This window comes from Vigna unguiculata, chromosome 10, assembly GCF_004118075.2.
Source record: "Vigna unguiculata cultivar IT97K-499-35 chromosome 10, ASM411807v1, whole genome shotgun sequence".
In the NCBI taxonomy this organism is placed as follows: domain Eukaryota; kingdom Viridiplantae; phylum Streptophyta; class Magnoliopsida; order Fabales; family Fabaceae; genus Vigna; species Vigna unguiculata.
The window spans coordinates 2,461,858-2,479,213 of NC_040288.1; the positions used below are offsets into that span (position 1 = coordinate 2,461,858).

At 33.2% G+C, this 17,356-nt stretch overlaps 1 protein-coding gene across 1 annotated transcript; it reads right to left on the reverse strand.

Annotated features, from left to right (window-relative positions):
- Positions 1-5,787: 5,787 nt before the first annotated feature.
- Positions 5,788-16,717, reverse strand: LOC114166843 (ribose-phosphate pyrophosphokinase 1). Its single transcript, XM_028051705.1, has 9 exons — positions 16,565-16,717; positions 16,303-16,485; positions 13,290-13,538; positions 11,332-11,475; positions 10,309-10,476; positions 9,348-9,417; positions 7,676-7,757; positions 6,479-6,638; positions 5,788-6,107 (listed from the first exon to the last, which is right to left on the reverse strand). Exons 1-9 carry the CDS (start codon positions 16,670-16,672, stop codon positions 6,069-6,071), a joined length of 1,203 nt encoding a protein of 400 aa, XP_027907506.1. The 5' UTR covers positions 16,673-16,717; the 3' UTR covers positions 5,788-6,068.
- Between the last annotated feature and the right edge of the window lie 639 nt (positions 16,718-17,356).

A 17,356-nucleotide genomic window follows, 5' to 3' on the forward strand; every position in this document is an offset into this window, starting at 1 on the left:
TCTAAGTTTTGTGGATTACACAAATATACCACAAATTGACTTAGAACAAGATAGGGTAGTTGAAAATAGGTATAGCACCTCAGCCATACCTGATAACGAACACATTTCCATGATGAATATCTTACAATACGAAGAAGATGAAGATGATGAAATGACTGAAGAAGAATGGAATCATCATCAAAAAATTATCGCCATGTATAGACAAGGATCTTTGAATCCCTCTACAAACACAAATACTGAAAATATTTGTGATGAGACAGACGATATCATAAATAATTTCCTTGACAACTTGAATCTAGACAAAGAAGATAGCTCTTCAGTAATATCAGAACCTTTATCAGGTACATTCTGTGGTTCCCATCATGTTATTTTGTATGTTTTTTGAGATTAAGCTTGTTTCAGAATCTTGAATTATTTGTTCTATACGAAGGATTTTTTCTTCGAGGTTATTTATTCTGGTTTCTAAAATTGAAGTTCTAGTATCAATTATGTTTTTATCTTTTATGTTCTCTTTTTGTTCTAAAAAGATTGGTATTTCTAGTATTTTTAGATGTGTTGTAATACATTTTATACAAAAATTTTTGTAGCATAAAGGGCAATGAGCCCTTTGTGATTTATGAAAATATCTATCACAATACTGGCAGGGAATAGATGTTGGTCCTGAAAAGTATTGTAATGTATGGGAACATGTATTTGTTTCAGTTATATTCATTAGATAATATCCAGAATCATCTAATATTTCACCTAATTCATTGTATTTGTCGTTTAATTCGAAATTATTTTCTTTAGGGTAGATTTGGATGAATTCATTATTTGTGAAATCATTTATTAAATCATAATTTTTGGGTTGCTTTTGTAGATTAATTTCATCACTGAATTCTGTTATACTAACTACTGATAATATTTCAGAATCAGTAGATACATCTTCGTCAATTGGAAGAAGATTCATGTGGCAGGATTTTATAAGCTCTGCTTCTTTTGTGTAAAGATTTGCTATGTTTGGACAATCTCTTGAAAAAATGTCCAGTTTGGTTACAAGCATAACACTTTAATGCTTGTTTGTAATTTTTATTTTCTCTAAATTTTCTGGCATGCCTGTCAGGGTTTAGAGTAGGTTTTCTAGAATTTGAAGATCTTATTGCATAAGTTTTTCTAGGATTTGAAGGTTTTTGTATAGAAGATTGAGACCTTTGACTGTAAGATTGGTTATATTTAGGTCTTCTTCTGGGAATATACTTTTTGTTAGGTCTGTTTTGATGGTATTGTTGTGGAGTGTATATTTGTTTACAAATTCCAGAATCAGAATTTTTTAGCTGTTTTTGTATTGCAATATGTGTGCAAGTGTCTTCCATTATTTTCATAATGTGTTGTATTCTTATTGAGAGGTTATTTAACATGGGAGTTACCTCATCGTTTTTCCAGGATTCTCTAATTTTCTGACCTAATTTTCCTGGAAGTTTGAGAAACATCTTTTCTCCAATACTTATATCATGAAAGCATCCGGCTATGGAGGCATACATGAGATAATCTTGTAAAAATTCTTTAATTTTTCCAAAATATGTTATAGACAACCTTTCTAGGTGTCCTAGATAAATTCGTTGTCTGAGTGTATTCCCATCATTTGCAGATTGGGAGGTGAGTAATCTTTGTATTAGAGAACAAAAATTATAAATATTAGGACCAGGTTCGATCACTAATGTATTTAATTCTGTTGGGTATTTTTGTTTAAAAGATTCCCAACATGCTCTGGCTATATCACCTAAATAGGTTTCACCTTTGGCAATCATTTCTTGTGAAGATTGAACTTCTTTTTCGTAATGGATACCATAATCACGGATTACAGTAGCAGTCCATTGTTCAATGTATGTTGGTAATAACTGAGGGTCAATTCCTCCTATATTTAATAAAAGATTTGGTAATGGGAAATTTGGTTCTATTGGAAGTCTTTTTCCCTGTGTTGTATATTGATTATCTGAAAGGATAACACTTGTTGGGGATTCTCTAGGTATGAACCCAGTAGGATAATCTTGTGTACCACCATGATCTAACTGATAACTGTTGGGGTTTACTGATCCTACACTTGTATTGACGAAACCTATTGTAGATAAAGGTTCTGATATTACTGAAGAGCTATCTTCTTTGTCTAGATTCAAGTTGTCAAGGAAATTATTTATGATATCGTCTGTCTCATCACAAATATTTTCAGTATTTGTGTTTGTAGAGGGATTCAAAGATCCTTGTCTATACATGGCGATACTTTTTTGATGATGATTCCATTCTTCTTCAGTCATTTCATCATCTTCATCTTCTTCGTATTGTAAGATATTCATCATGGAAATGTGTTCGTTATCAGGTATGGCTGAGGTGCTATACCTATTTTCAACTACCCTATCTTGTTCTAAGTCAATTCGTGGTATATTTGTGTAATCCACAAAACTTAGACTAAGTCCTCTAGACCTGTTGTGTAAGATGGCAGATGAAGGGGCTGTAATTGAGTTATTTTCTTCTCTGGGTAAATGTGTTTGCCATAAATGTCCTTCATTTCTTCTTGTGAAGGCTTGAGCAGGTAAGAATTGTGTACCATGAGAACTAATGGCTTCTTCTAATGGTCTAGTATTTATCCTATACATGGAAGAAATATGATTACTTATTCTTCCTATGAAGGTTATATCTAAATGTAGATTTTCACCCATCCAATCGGTTCCAAAACCTATTGTTTGTACTTCCAAGTTTATGTGATTTATAAAATCTTGTAAAGTTAGTGTGAAATTTGGAGCAAGATAAATAAGGGAAAAGGGTTGATTTAGGTCTACCTCTAAAATCCCTATTACACTTTGTGAATCATTATTTTGAAATCTTGAATCGTGTAGAACTATCAAAGCTCTAGCTCTGATCATATGTCTGGCTAAGGATCTTACTCCAATGGTAATTAATCCCATGTGGACATATCTTCCTTGTTGGTTTAGTAATTGTCTTCCTGTTTGTGAAGATATTAGTGGGATTATCTCATAGGTGTTGTCAGGCAGACTGTCTATTTCTTCTGCTTACGTTTGCCTCATTTGTTTTGGCCTTTTACTTTTGTGAATTGTGCAGAATGAATGCTCACTATACTCCAATTTTTTCAGAATGCTTTTGTGTTATGCCGCTTGATAAAGAAACCTGAGAAAAAAACTGAAGGAGGAACTGCTGCACTGATATGTGATGAAGGGGAATCCAGTAAAAGCGTGGTTTCTGACTATGAAAATCAGGCGATAGCAGAAGGAGTTCCATCCGTAAGCTGAAGCATATTTCATGAACATACATACACTGTGACATGCCAACATACCGACAATTGATACTTCTTCTTGTAATTATATATATGATTTCTTTTTTATTTTTCAGGGAGGTACTCTAACCGGAATGGAAACAATCTGTCAGGTAACATATCAAGCAGAAAAATGCATCTCCCCTATAGAACCGTCACTAATTGAAATTGAGCAGGATGACGATGCCTATTTTAGAAATGAAAACAACAATGGGCGGAATCCTTCTGAAATTATGCAGATTTCTTACGAAACTATGCACACTCCTTGTGAAACTATGCAGACTCTTTATGAAATTTTGCAGATTCCTTGTGAAACTATGCAAAGTTCTTGTGAAAGTACGCAGACTCCTTGTGAAACTATGCAGACTTCTTTTGAAAGTATGCAGACTCCTTGTGAAACTATGCAGACTCCTTGTGAAACTATGCAGACTTCTTTTGAAAGTATGCAGACTCCTTGTGAACCTTTGCAGACTCCTTGTGAAACTATGCAGATTTCTTGTGAAAGTATGCAGAATCCTTGTGAACCTGTGCAGATTTCTTGTGAAACTATGCAGACTTCTTGTGAAACTATGCAGATTTCTCATGAAACCAACCAAATTCCTTTTGAAATTTTGCAGTTTCTTTTTGAAACTCCTTTTCAAACTACGCAAATTCCATGTGAAACTATGCAGATTCCATGTGAAAGTATGCAGACTTCTTGTGAAAGTATCCATACTTCTTCTGAAACTATGCAAATTTCTTGTGAAACTTTGCAGATTCCTTGTGAAACTATGCAGACTTCTTGTGAAACTATGCAGATTTCTCATGAAACCAACCAAATTCCTTTTGAAATTTTGCAGTTTCCTTTAGAAACTATGCAGACTCCTTCTCAGACTACACAAATTCCTTTTGAAACTACAGAAGTTCCTTTCCAAACTACGCAAACTCCATTAGAAACTACACAAATTCTACCTAAACTCCCGAATTCATTATTAGTCGATGAATATTTAGTCAATCAATCAAAGTCATTGAAAAGGGCATATTGCGAAAGCTTTTATAGAGATGCAGAAGTCGTCCCTGAACTGGTAAATATTTATTCTGCAAAGTCCAAATAACATTGATGAGTGTATCTCCTTTCGTTTTTGTACTTTCATGCTGGTTTAGTAAGTTAAAAGTTGTAGTGTGCTTTATGTTGATTTGAATTTTGTCATATTTTTCACAATATATAAGGATTTTCTCGAGTAGATTCTTGAAAGATACTCAAGAAAAATGCCTAGTTTGAGTTGGCTTTGATGTGATTCATGATGGATTGATGGGTTATTATAGAGACTATAGGACTTGAGAACTGCGCTATTTTCTTGAATTTGTTATATTGATATAGCACTTTTAGAAATGAATTCATCTGTTTATTTTCTTTGAAACCATTGCAGGACGCTAGTTTTGAGGATATTTCAACTTTGTATACTGAGTATCTTAACTCAGAGGAATATCATGCATTAAAAAGGTTTAAAACATCATATGATGTCGGACATGGTGACACACATCTTCTATTTTCCAGCCAAGACGCAAGTGAAGAGAAACAAGAAAGTATATTTCAAGATGATTTATGGGGATGGGAGACATCCTCATGTGACTCTACAACAAATAAACTTGTGGAGATCAATTGCAGTGAAATATCTAGCTTTCCTTGCACTTAAAGGCCATGGGAAGATCAGTATCATCTAAGACCGAGCAACTTCATAGGATGCGGATGCGAACTATGAACTTCGTAGCATGAATGGATTAGTAGACAAGAGTATATGTTATTAAAAATAACTTGCTCTATAATAGCCAATTTATTAGAAATTGCATAATGAAATTTATGCATTAAAATTTAAGAGTATCATTCGTAAGAGACCTATTAGAAAGTATTAGAAACTGCATGATGAAGTCGTGTATATTTAAGATAGTAGATTGTGTAACTGGAAGTTTGTGTGGTTATTTGTAGTTTCTGGAGAGAGTACTTTTTGTAGTTAACTTTTGTCTCTAGGATACCAAGTGTATTGCTGAATCAATTTATTATCTGCGATTTTAGTATTTAATAATATATTTTATTAGTATTTGGAATGCATGAAGAATTCAGTTATCTTCCCAAATCAATTGAAGAGAGGATTGGTTAGACAACCACTTCATTTTTATATTGCTCAGCTGATCTTTGTTTTCCAAAGCAAAGATGGCATTCTCGTTGTGGCTGATGCCCACTTCCCTTCAGAGAAAAAATAAATAAAACAACAATAACTTCGGAGTGCACTCGGTTCCGAGAAACAAGTGTGCAACCATGAGTCCATAGAACTTTTCTCTTTGAATAATCATGACCACTTTAATTTTTTTGCATTTAAAAAATAAATTAAATAAGGTTAAAACTTTTTTTAAGGTTAATACTTAAAACCTGCAATATATATATAGTATATGCTTGAGGTGGTTTGATTTGAATCTATGAATACACAAGGACGGGGAATGGAATGTCTGAGAACATAGCCACACAATTCAATACCAATAGTCGAATAAAATTCACCATTTTTTACTTAAAAATCTGTACTAAAACGAAAAACAAAGAAGCCACGCGACTTCCAGTGTGGATTTCCAATACCTATAATATGTTTTGTACGTACAAAAATCTCCATAAACAGCTCGCTATAAGGGTATCCGTAAACATAAAGCTTTCACTATAATAGAACTTTACAATTTTGCCGCTTGTTACCGCAGTGTCATAAGCTGGAACGTGCATACCAATGATACAAATTGTTCAATCAATGCCCAAACTTGAATAAGGTTCAATTCCACCCTGACAAGGAAGATAAATGAAAAAAGGAAAAATTTGCAACATAAATCTACTTTTGGCACCATTCTATCCCATACAAAAGTAAAACTTCTAGCTTAACAAAAATTTTGTTTGACGAAAGTGAAAGGGCTAACATACTAAACTACTATCAGAAATGAAATCTAACCACCAGACATGCGATTATCAACACAATCTAGTGATGAACAGGAAGAACCAAAGCTATAAAACAATGATTTTTTTTTATTAATTTTTTTGAAAAAATATACTATATGTACGAAGGATGCATGTGCATGAGTATTGAGGATGGTCTCGTTTTCTCTATCATGAATAAAAAAGAACCAACTAAACTTATTTTACAGAAATATACTACTCACTGAGCAATCATCATGAACTCGCCATACAGTCTCGCCCAGAAGGTTTGCCACCGACAGGACAGTTAATTGGGGGAAATAGTTTTGTTCTGCCACTGGAATTGTGTTAGTTATGATAACTTCTTGAAACAAACCGCTTGATAACCTCTCTATAGCAGGAGGACTGCAAAGACAAGAACGACGCATAAGTCATGAGTAAAACAGCCTTACATCAAGAGATGTAATTGTACATTTGTGCTACTAACCACCATTGCAATACATACTTCATATATCCATTAAAGGTCACAGGAAAAGAGGGGAACAAACATTGGAAATCTTTTTTTTCTCTATAAATACAAATAATTTTCTATCCACAAGAAAAGTGAGGCTCCCACACCATATAAGAGGCAGAAGGGCTTTTACAGCTTTCTAGTCCACCCAGACAGTCACTTATGCTAAAGGAAGGTGTGTAAAGGGAAAAAATATAAAGAAAAATCATTAGGTTAGGAAGGTTGACTGAGTATTGCAACTTCCTCAGCAGAAGTAATCCCTGTTTCTACCATCCATTCTTTTATGATAACATATAGGCCACGTTGGACAAGAGAAAGCTGATTGAGGTTTCCCTCCACCCAAGAAATACCCACATACTTAAAGATTTCTAGGCCACTTAGATCAGTCAATCATCAAATGAGAAACCAACGGCGTAACACTTCCTGGCTTTCAAATTCAAAGGAAATACACGATGCAAATTGCGTAAGGCGCAACAGCAACAGCAAAACAAGTAGTACCATGACAGGTACCCCCATAATTAAAAGTGAGGAATGTTGCCTCATAAGAAAAGGGATTGAGTGGGAGATTTTATACTGTGATGAGGGGAAACTCAGATTGTTGTGGGAGAGTCCATGCCTCTCGAAAGTCCTTGAATAATTTGTATTCTTTTGTGTTAATAGAAGAAACCTCTTTTTCTACAAATCTAATCACATTTCCATTAGTACGTAGGTTTTTTGTATGTAGGGGATTTTTAAAACAGCTTGCGTCCACCAGTTTCTTTTCCCCTGTATATGCCAAAATAATGAAACATAAAACTCGATCAAAACTTCAAGGAAAACAATCTGTTGATAATTCGCCCTTGTTGCAGATTCACCACAGGATGTTACCATAGAAAGTGTTTTGCAACAAATCATAAGTAAAAACAACTAAATTATATAGCAGCTATTATACCTGAAAACAGCATGCGTAGTGCATGCATAGACTTCCCTTGCCCCTTCTTGATGCAACAGAGCTGCACCTTTGGCAATAGTCCCTACATGACAGCCAATTTTATTGAGAACAATTGATAAGACGAACAAGGCATACTACTGAATAAAAAGAATACATAAACAAACAGAACACTTAGAAATGTAAGCTATCCCTCCCTACACAATAAATTTTAGCGAAAAATAATTACCACAAAGGAATAGACTGATATATACCCAAGGAGCTAACACTTTGAAGTTTATGCTGCCAGATACAGAGCTAGTAATAACTTTTCATGTCTAACATGCCCGCTCAGCTAAAGCCTATTACACTGAAAACTTTGGACAAGGAACAGACCTAGAAAACATACCATGTCATAATCTAGAAAATATATCATGTTAATCTAATTAAATGTGAAGATAGAAACATTGATGCCAATGTCACGGAATGACAAAGAAAAAAGGATGTCACAACATCAAATACAACTGAATTTGGATCTCTCGCTTTAACTCCAACCATGATAATGACATTTTAGAAGAGAGGTATCACAGATTCAACATTTTGAATAGGATTTCAAAGTTTTGCAAATCTGTACTAAATTGACAAGATTAAATGAGAGTATAAAAATTCAAGCACTCAATGATTGAAGTTATCTCCACAATTCTCTGCAAGCATTTATATTCACGAAAAAAAAAACTACTACCAAGACAAGGGGAAGTACAAATAAGGGCTCAAACAATAAGACCTTCACCCTTCATAATACAGTATATAACTAATTAAAATGACAATTCAATTCAAGTATTTTATCAATTCCTAAGTAACAAATCCATGAATTGCACACATGCACCACTATCACAACCCAATGCACATCAGAAGTTACTAATACATCTACTTTAAATAATGTCCTCCAACAAGACAACTCTGAACTCTAAATTCAATCATATTTCATTCATTGTCCAAAGGAAAGCATACCAAGTAATTAGCTAAACTTTACTTAAATATGCAAATAAAAAAACTCTCAAATTGTTAATCTATTTCTGCTTGAAGTAATTTTTATAGAGAATAATTCAAAATAGTTTCCAATTTAGCAGGCAAAACACATACATCAATTCCTATCCTTTTGGGAGAAAGGTTCTCTTCATATATCTACCACCAAAATGTTCAAAACAGCAATAATTACAATAGGTTCTAAACAATAGTAATTCCTTCCTTGTCTTCACCAATTTCTTTAATGAGAGAAAAATAGCAGAGGGAAACTTTTGATTTTAACTCAGATATAAGAACATATTAGGAAGCCAAAAGTAATGCTAATATAAACAAGTATACCTTCTACATTTCTAAATTTGTGTACTAAAACTTTAAAAGAAAAAAAAAACAGAAAAACAAAGTAAAAAGAAACTGTATCTGCATAAAACATATTGAAAACCAATAGCAGAAGATATCCAATCTCATAGTAAAAATTATCTTTGTTGAAGCTAAAATGAAGATTCTGTCAGTGTCTATAATTACTTGGGTACTAGACAGCAGAAGTTCACACCATTTACCACGAAAAATAAGAAAATTAATCCATTTTACTTGAAGGGAGGAAAAAGCAATTGCATATATTGGGAACAAATCAAAGTCATCTACCAGCAAATAAAGAGTTCTACTGACTTACCAGCAGTATCAATCATGTCATCTACCATAACTGCTACCTTTCCCCTGACATCACCTATCAAATTCATCACCTGCAAGATGAGATTCACCCAATCACAAGACAAATCCTAGAAGGTGTTTTAGTTTAGAACAATAGTTTATAAATTATGATTTATCATCAATTGCAAGTGAATAATATTGGTCTGTGGTCACCCCTTAGAGGTCTTAGGCATTGTTTTAAAGCTCAAACTGGTCTAGTAACTGATTTGGATCTTACCACAAAAGTTCTGACAGGATTGAACTGCCCCAAAATACTCAATCCGGGAAGCCCAGGACAAACCAGGGAACCGGACTTGATTCTGGTTATTAAGAACCAACTGTCTACAAATAGGTATGTATATGTATAAAACTTCCAAGCAGTGGTTACCAGATCACGGATGATGTTTGAGAGGGAAATGCAAGGTAATTACCTTACTTGGTTCAAAACTATTGTGATTTTTAAAGCATCATTTCAATATAATAATCATTTTTATTACATTCTATTGTTATAATTATTGCTATGACGTGTTTGGTAAAACATTTCATCTAGATTATAGATGAAATTAGCGGATGAAATTTCGATAAAACAATTTACTCTTCGCTTGGTAAGGTAGTTTGTTTAATAGCTTTTAGCTTATTTCAATAAGCTACTCAAACATTGGCCAAACTGATTATATTTTGTCCAGGACCAGATTTTAAATAGTTGGTCTTACATATGAAACAATTTGACATGATCTGAAAAATAACAAAGATATAAATCATTTTACAAGTGGAAAACAACCAAGAGTCTTATTTCATGCTAAAAATTCTAATTTTTTGTTTATCATAACTAAATTTGAATTATCTGAATTCTGTATATTTCAAGCTACCAAAAGCCTTATTTTGAGTCATTGAATCTGCCTTTTAGTCAAGATATCTAAACTTCAAGTTACGAAGAATCATACCTCTGCTACATTATGCCCATGACGCCTTTTATCAACAATAGCCAAGGGAGCATCAGATAATTTTTTGGCAAAAGCACGTGCTCTGGCAACACCACCAACATCTGGTGAGACAACTACCAAATCGTCTGAACAAATAGTTTTGCTGGCAAGGTAATCAAGTATGACAGGCTGGCAGAGGCATAAAAGAACATATGGTTAACCAATGACTCAATTTCATTAACAGTTTCAAGGTAAGAACTTCTGGTTAATCCATGATTAATAAAATCCAATACAAAGTGAACATATCATTAGATCTCAACTTTTACAGAAAATAACAGGTACCACTTTGAATACTATATATTTTTTCCTAGAATAGTCTAACTCAGAACTACATGAAATCCTCCAAGAACGTCAATTTAGAACCCAACCATTAACAACCCACCTTCTAACCATCCAAGCAAAGACTTCAACGTGCATTTTACATTTTGCAGTTAAACGTGCATTTCATGGACAAACTGAAAAGCAGCACAGACAAAATACTTCTCATTATTGCCACTAATCACAAACACATTACAATTAGACATTGGCATTAGGGTAACAATTTGTTCATACTAACCTGCCCCAGCACAACACATGGCACAATAAAATGCATGAAAGGTTCTCTATACCAAAATTTACAAAGAACAGCAAATAACCAAAGGGTAGCTCAAAGGTTTATTAACAAGAGAACAAAGTGATGCAAGTCATCAAAGTCCATGTGTGATTGAACTGAGAAAAAAAAATAGAAGATTTCTATACATCTAAAAAAACAAGATTTCAAGATTCTTTATGACAAACTTAAATTATCATATAATTATAAACAATAAAATTGGCATGCCACCAGAAGGGTATCATTTCAGTCTAGAATTGAGATGCACCAATAAAACAAATATTGAACTGACTATCAAATAGACAGAATATCCAAGGAATGTTTGTTTGAGTTTAATAGATTGAAAAAATTATTCTTCAAAGCCATTATATAGCAATGACATAATAACTCGTTACCTGTCCATACACATGATCAACTGGAATATCAAAATAACCCATGGACTGCCCAGAATGGAGATCACAAGCAAGTACACGATTTGCACCCGCTTCTGTAATTAAATTTGCTACAAGCTTTGCAGCAATGGATTCACGCCCTTGAGTCTGAAACAGTAAATGAAGAGCATCTTATTCCAAAATTGAATTTGGAAGTTTGATATTTTCATTTAATGGTGAACCTCCATTGAAACAATTTTTCAATAGCACTATATAAGAAAAACTAGATAACATCCTTTCAACCAAACTAAAATGCACAGATACACCAAATGACTAATATCTTCATGTTAAAAGCATGTTTGATACGTATACTCGTGATATGGCTCTCACTACATTTTCGTTTTGTTCTTTTTTTCTTGAAAAACAATTGATGGTGTATATTTTGCATATTTTCTCTCATTAACTCTCTAAGGAAAGTATTAGATATTAAGTAATTTGTTACCCATTTTGCCATGTCAGGTTCAGCTTATTTTAAGGAAATAACTACTTACTATTGCCAAGTTTCTAAAAATGTCCGAATCCGGCAGAATTAGACTGATATTAGGATAAGTTAATTAATTTGGGATGACTTAGACTGAGATTGACCACTCTTTCGTCACTCACCTACCAATTGAATACAACTAAATGTATATTGGGCAGGCTCCTCCATTGGTAGAAGGTCCACCTCTAGTTTTTGTATACTTGTCAAAGATAACCTTGCTCTTGGAAGCAAGAAACAAAATGTTGTAGTCAAATCTAGTACAGAGGCAAAGTATCAAGTTATGGTTGTAGCAAATTATGAGCTTATATGGCTCAAATATTAGCTTTAGGAACTAAGTCTAGGAAGTTAAACAATTATCACTTAAATGAGATAATCAGGCCATCACAAACATTGCCTCAAATCCAATACTACATGAAAAGACAAAGCACATTGAAATTGATTGTCACTTTATTAAAGAGAAACTCATGTTTGAGAAAATATTTACAAACTCTATCAATTCTTACATCAACTGGCAGATACATTCACTAAGTAGTCCTCCAATTAACTACATATGTAAAGCTATAGTAATCCTAAAGATATAGTAATTAACGAAATTAGAATCTTGTAGAATCCTAAAGATATAGTAATTAACGAAATTAGAATTAATTTATGATAGGATTAATTAGATTGACTCTACATATCCAGAAAAAGGTAACCAAAAATTCTGTCGAACTCTAAGAAAGAAGGAAGCGTTGAGTTGAAACTGTGTATTTCTGAGACAGCACATGAGGAAGAGGAATCAATAGATATTCATAATTATATTGGATCAACACCTTATTTCTATAAGTATAACATTCTACAATTATGTTCTCTTCCCTATAAATTGAATACATCCTTTGTGGTCTAAACACACAATTCATCATATACGTTCTCAGTTTCTCTCTTTCCAACAAATGCTTTTGAAAAAAGCAAAGCAGTTATTTACAACCAAATAATCTATACCAAAAAAATGCATTTCATCCAACAGTTTAAGCTTTTGGCAGAGTTGGTGAATGATGGTGGACATAAAAGCTATCAATATAAGAAATGTTATCTTCTTTGGGCTTATTACCAATTGAGACAAAGAAATTAATGCAAAGGGGTTAGTTATCAATATTAGAATTGTCACAAATTGCAATAACTAATAAAATGGGTCATATTCAAAGGTTAAGTAGCTTCAGATATGAGCCTTATGCAATAATTCGTTTTCACAGATTATTTAATAATGGTCTATTCTATCATAAGTGAACATTATATCTTTAGAAAACTGACATATTCTGGTTTATGGATAGTTACATCAGAATTTGTGCAAGTAACAAAAAGCACAATTTCAACACATGCCTGGGGGACATGATGGAATGAGAAAGAAAATTTTCACCACAAGCAATAAATATATTATGCAAATGTAAGCTGATAAACAGACCTTTCTATCAGCTCTGGCATATCCAAAATATGGAATGACAGCAGTAATATTTTTGGCTGAAGCTCTTCTGCAAGCGTCAATCATTATGAGAAGCTCCATAAGATTCTCATTTGCAGGAGGACATGTGGGCTGCACAAGAAACACATCACACCCCCTGACACTCTCTTGGAGCTGAACATATATCTCGCCATCAGCAAAACGCTTTATCTTAATTTTTCCAAGCTCCAGACCCAAGTAGCACGCAATTTCCTACTTAAATACAAGGAAATCAAACATTTCAGTAAATTATTAAAGAATAACGTGTACAACATAAGACTTCAAATTAATACACAAAACTACATGCATTCATTACTAACAACGTATGTAACACCCTAGATGGATATTACTAGATAAAGCATATATCATAAAGTTTCTTTTGGAATTAAAACATTATATAAAGTTCCCAAGCGCGGGAAAATTTAAAACTTATCTCGCTGTAGTTCAATCAAACAAAACTTACAATCTTCTTTCAAAGGAAGAGATTACACTAGTCAGCTCCCCTTACCTGGTTTCCTAGCTTCAACCAATCTCTAATGGATTCTTCCTTGCCTCCACTCCAATTCCCTCTCTGAATATCAATTCTCAGCACTCAACTTGCCACACTATGACTCTTTGTTTCCTCACCCCCTCTTCTCTCTCTCCCACCAATTCAGCCCAAAATAAATAACACAAATAATAAAAACGAAATTAACTTAAATTCAAGGTTTAATGGTCATTACTTTTGATTACTGCTCCCCAACTGATACCTCTCCGTTTCTCAGGAAATTTCTACAGTTTTCTAGATTTTTCCATCACTTAACAAAAATATAAAAGTAAAAAGGGTGTACTTACTTTAGCCAAGATTTGAACCCACATCCTTCCAACCCATCAAACACATGCAAACCAACAAACCATCACATTATTCATGTCAATTCACACATTCATACGAACTTAAACCATGCTTCCGCATTCACAATATATTTGCAAAATAAAACAGAATTAAATAAACATAATAATGGCATACACAAAACTTGAACCCAAGTCCTCTCAACATAATCAAATACCAGTTAAGCTAACACTATTCCTTGTCTAGGGTTTATCAAGGAACTCCCTTAGGTTATTCTCAACCCATCATTACTTATACTTTATTAATTATTATTTGTATGAATTTCCTGGGTCTTACAACGTCTATTGTTTCCATCTTACATAAAATAAAATAAAAAAATTGAAAACAAAAGGAAATGGAAAAAATAGAATGGTTTTTGTTTATGGCACATTTAGTTGTTTTTTTTTCATTTTGTGTTTTCACTTTTTAATAACAAAACTGTCACTTTGTTTTTAGAATTTTCCTATTTTTAAATATTAGCACAAGAAGCAACAAAAACAAAACAAAAGGTTGTTTTCAACGTTTACTGCACAAATCTTTAAAAACCAGATGCAAACAAGCGAAAACAACTAAATCTTGGAAACATAAAACAAGGTGATCTCTCCGCAATCATAAAAAAAAATATATCAAATGAAAAATAGATTTACTCTAAGCTAGAGAATTCATTTCAATGAAATAGCATGCTAATCAGAATTACAGAGTAGATTACTCTTAAAATGTTAAAACAAAATTACTAATTAGTTTGTGCACAAAATTCCATACACAACTAAAGTTTATTTTGTTTCTTCATTTCAATACAATGCCAATGTAAAAATTTGAGTACTACAGCAACTACACAAAAAAAGACATGAATTTATTGATGTGAGTTCATGACTCAATGATTGTGTAAAAAAAACTTCAGCTAACTTTAGATTGACAAAAATGAACGGAACAAAGGATAACGAAATGACATTGGCAGGAATAGTTTAATAGTCTAACATAAAATGGAATGAAATGAAACCTATCTATTGTTGTTAAAATGTAATGTTATTCTATTATTATTTCTTTTGTACGTACCCAGCTTTAGGGTTAGTGTTTAACGTAAGGGTCTTGCCTTATTAAGTAACTCCTATATATACATCAATTAAAAGCACAATAGTGTAGGTTGAATACACTGTTTCTCAGCTATCTTATTTATTCAAGTATTGTCGACTGGTATCTATTCTATTTTCATCTCCGTCTCAGTCATCCAATACCCATTTTTGTGGTTCGCTGCAGGTATTCTCCTTCACAAGCAATTTTGTTCGAGTCAAAATTATGTATTAAATATGTGGCCACGCAATACCGCTATGTATTGCCCAATTTGGCAGGCCTGGGGGGACTAATCAAGTTATTATTTACTAATCAATGTTTCATCGGTATTGAGTTCAGAACACAGTTCATGAAAGTAACATTTTTCCTCATGTCAGAAAATCAAGCAGACAAATCATGGTCATTGTTTTATTGTATCGTAAAGTGTTCACATCAAATCAACTACTAAACAAACACATGTTTACTCCTAACCAATTGATTTTCTTCACTTCCCAAACAAACTTAGATACAATTCCTTATTATCTTCGGTGTGACACCGCTGTAACCTATTCTCTGTTATTGAAAACTTTTTTCGCATGGACTACCAAAGTAAAACTCTGATTCTAATTACTCCTACACTTTATTTGAATAAACTTCTCCATAAACACTTATGAGAGAAGAAAATAGAGACAAGATGAATTGAGTTTCTCCTAAATGTTCAAACAACTTACGTATTTTAACTTTTACAAAAGTTCCCTCGTCTAACTTATCTAAAAGTTGAGGTATCAACTTATGAAAGAAGTTTAATTCATTTTATATTCTTACTCTTACTCTATCATAGGTGTTCGTGAAAAAGTTATCTAAACAAAGCTTAATTCTGATCGCTTATCAACACTAAAAATACCTACCGATCGATATTAAATCCTCCTACATGAACTCTAATTTATCTTCATCATTTCATTTCCTACATCTAAACACATCCTTCCACCATATTCGAACTCTAGTTTTCCTACTCCAGATGTCCAAAAACAAAACGAATCGTTCAAGAAAAAACACGACCTGAGAAAGCGCGGGATTGGCGGTGCCGGAGAATATTCTCAGACGAGTGTCGTTCCGGTGAACCAAATCCCGAATCCGCGCGTTCGGCGCTACGACGTAGCTCGGAATCGCGTTTCCGCCAGCGACCTCATTAGCACTCGGCCTCCCGTTCTCCAACTGCACTGCTTCTATCGCCTTGCAGCGCTGAAGAAACGCGCGTTCCGTTAAACAGTTGCAAAAATAGAGCGAAGAAAACGAGAGAATCGGAAATAGGTTCACTTACGACGGCGTTTCGGAACGCGACGCGAGAGGTTTGGAAGAAGCGAGAAGTGGTGATCGGAGAGAAAGAAGGGGAAGGAGTGGGAGCGGAGTGAAGGTACGGAGTGGACATGGCGTTTCGAAACCGTGGAACACGATGATCTTTTCAGATAGCGTGGTATATTTATATTTTTCTCTTTTTTTTTCATTTCTGTGTTTTATAATATATTTTGTTTACTCTGTTAATGACAAAATGATACTAATTATTTTTATTTTTAAAGAATTATTTAGAAAAAGTAGAAAGTTTAGCAGTTTCTCTTGAACTAAAAATAAGTAAAACAATAATATAATATTGTTAAATCAAGAACAAAGTTTATAAAAATAACAAAAAAATTAAATTAAATAAGTTTTTTTATCTTCAAAATGTTCTTTATGTATTTTATTTTTAAATTAAATTACATAATATTTTGACCTTATAGTCCATAAAAGTCAACATGTATTATAATATATTATCTATGTACTGTTTATTAGAAAAAACATTTTACATTATTTTTATACAATATTAAAATAAAATAAGTATATAGTTTATTTTAATGATGAAACACAAGTCCTTTAAATAATTTAGAAACAAAAAGATATATCTAATCATAAAAGAGGTTAAAATACTCCCTTCGTCCATGTTTTTGTTGAAAAATCTCAAATAGGTCCTAAGATTTTTTTTAGTCTCAATTAGGTCCATATTTTTGAAAATGTGTAACAATTAGGCCCATTCCGTTAGTATAGAGTTAACAGCGTTAAAGATGTGCCACGTGTCAGC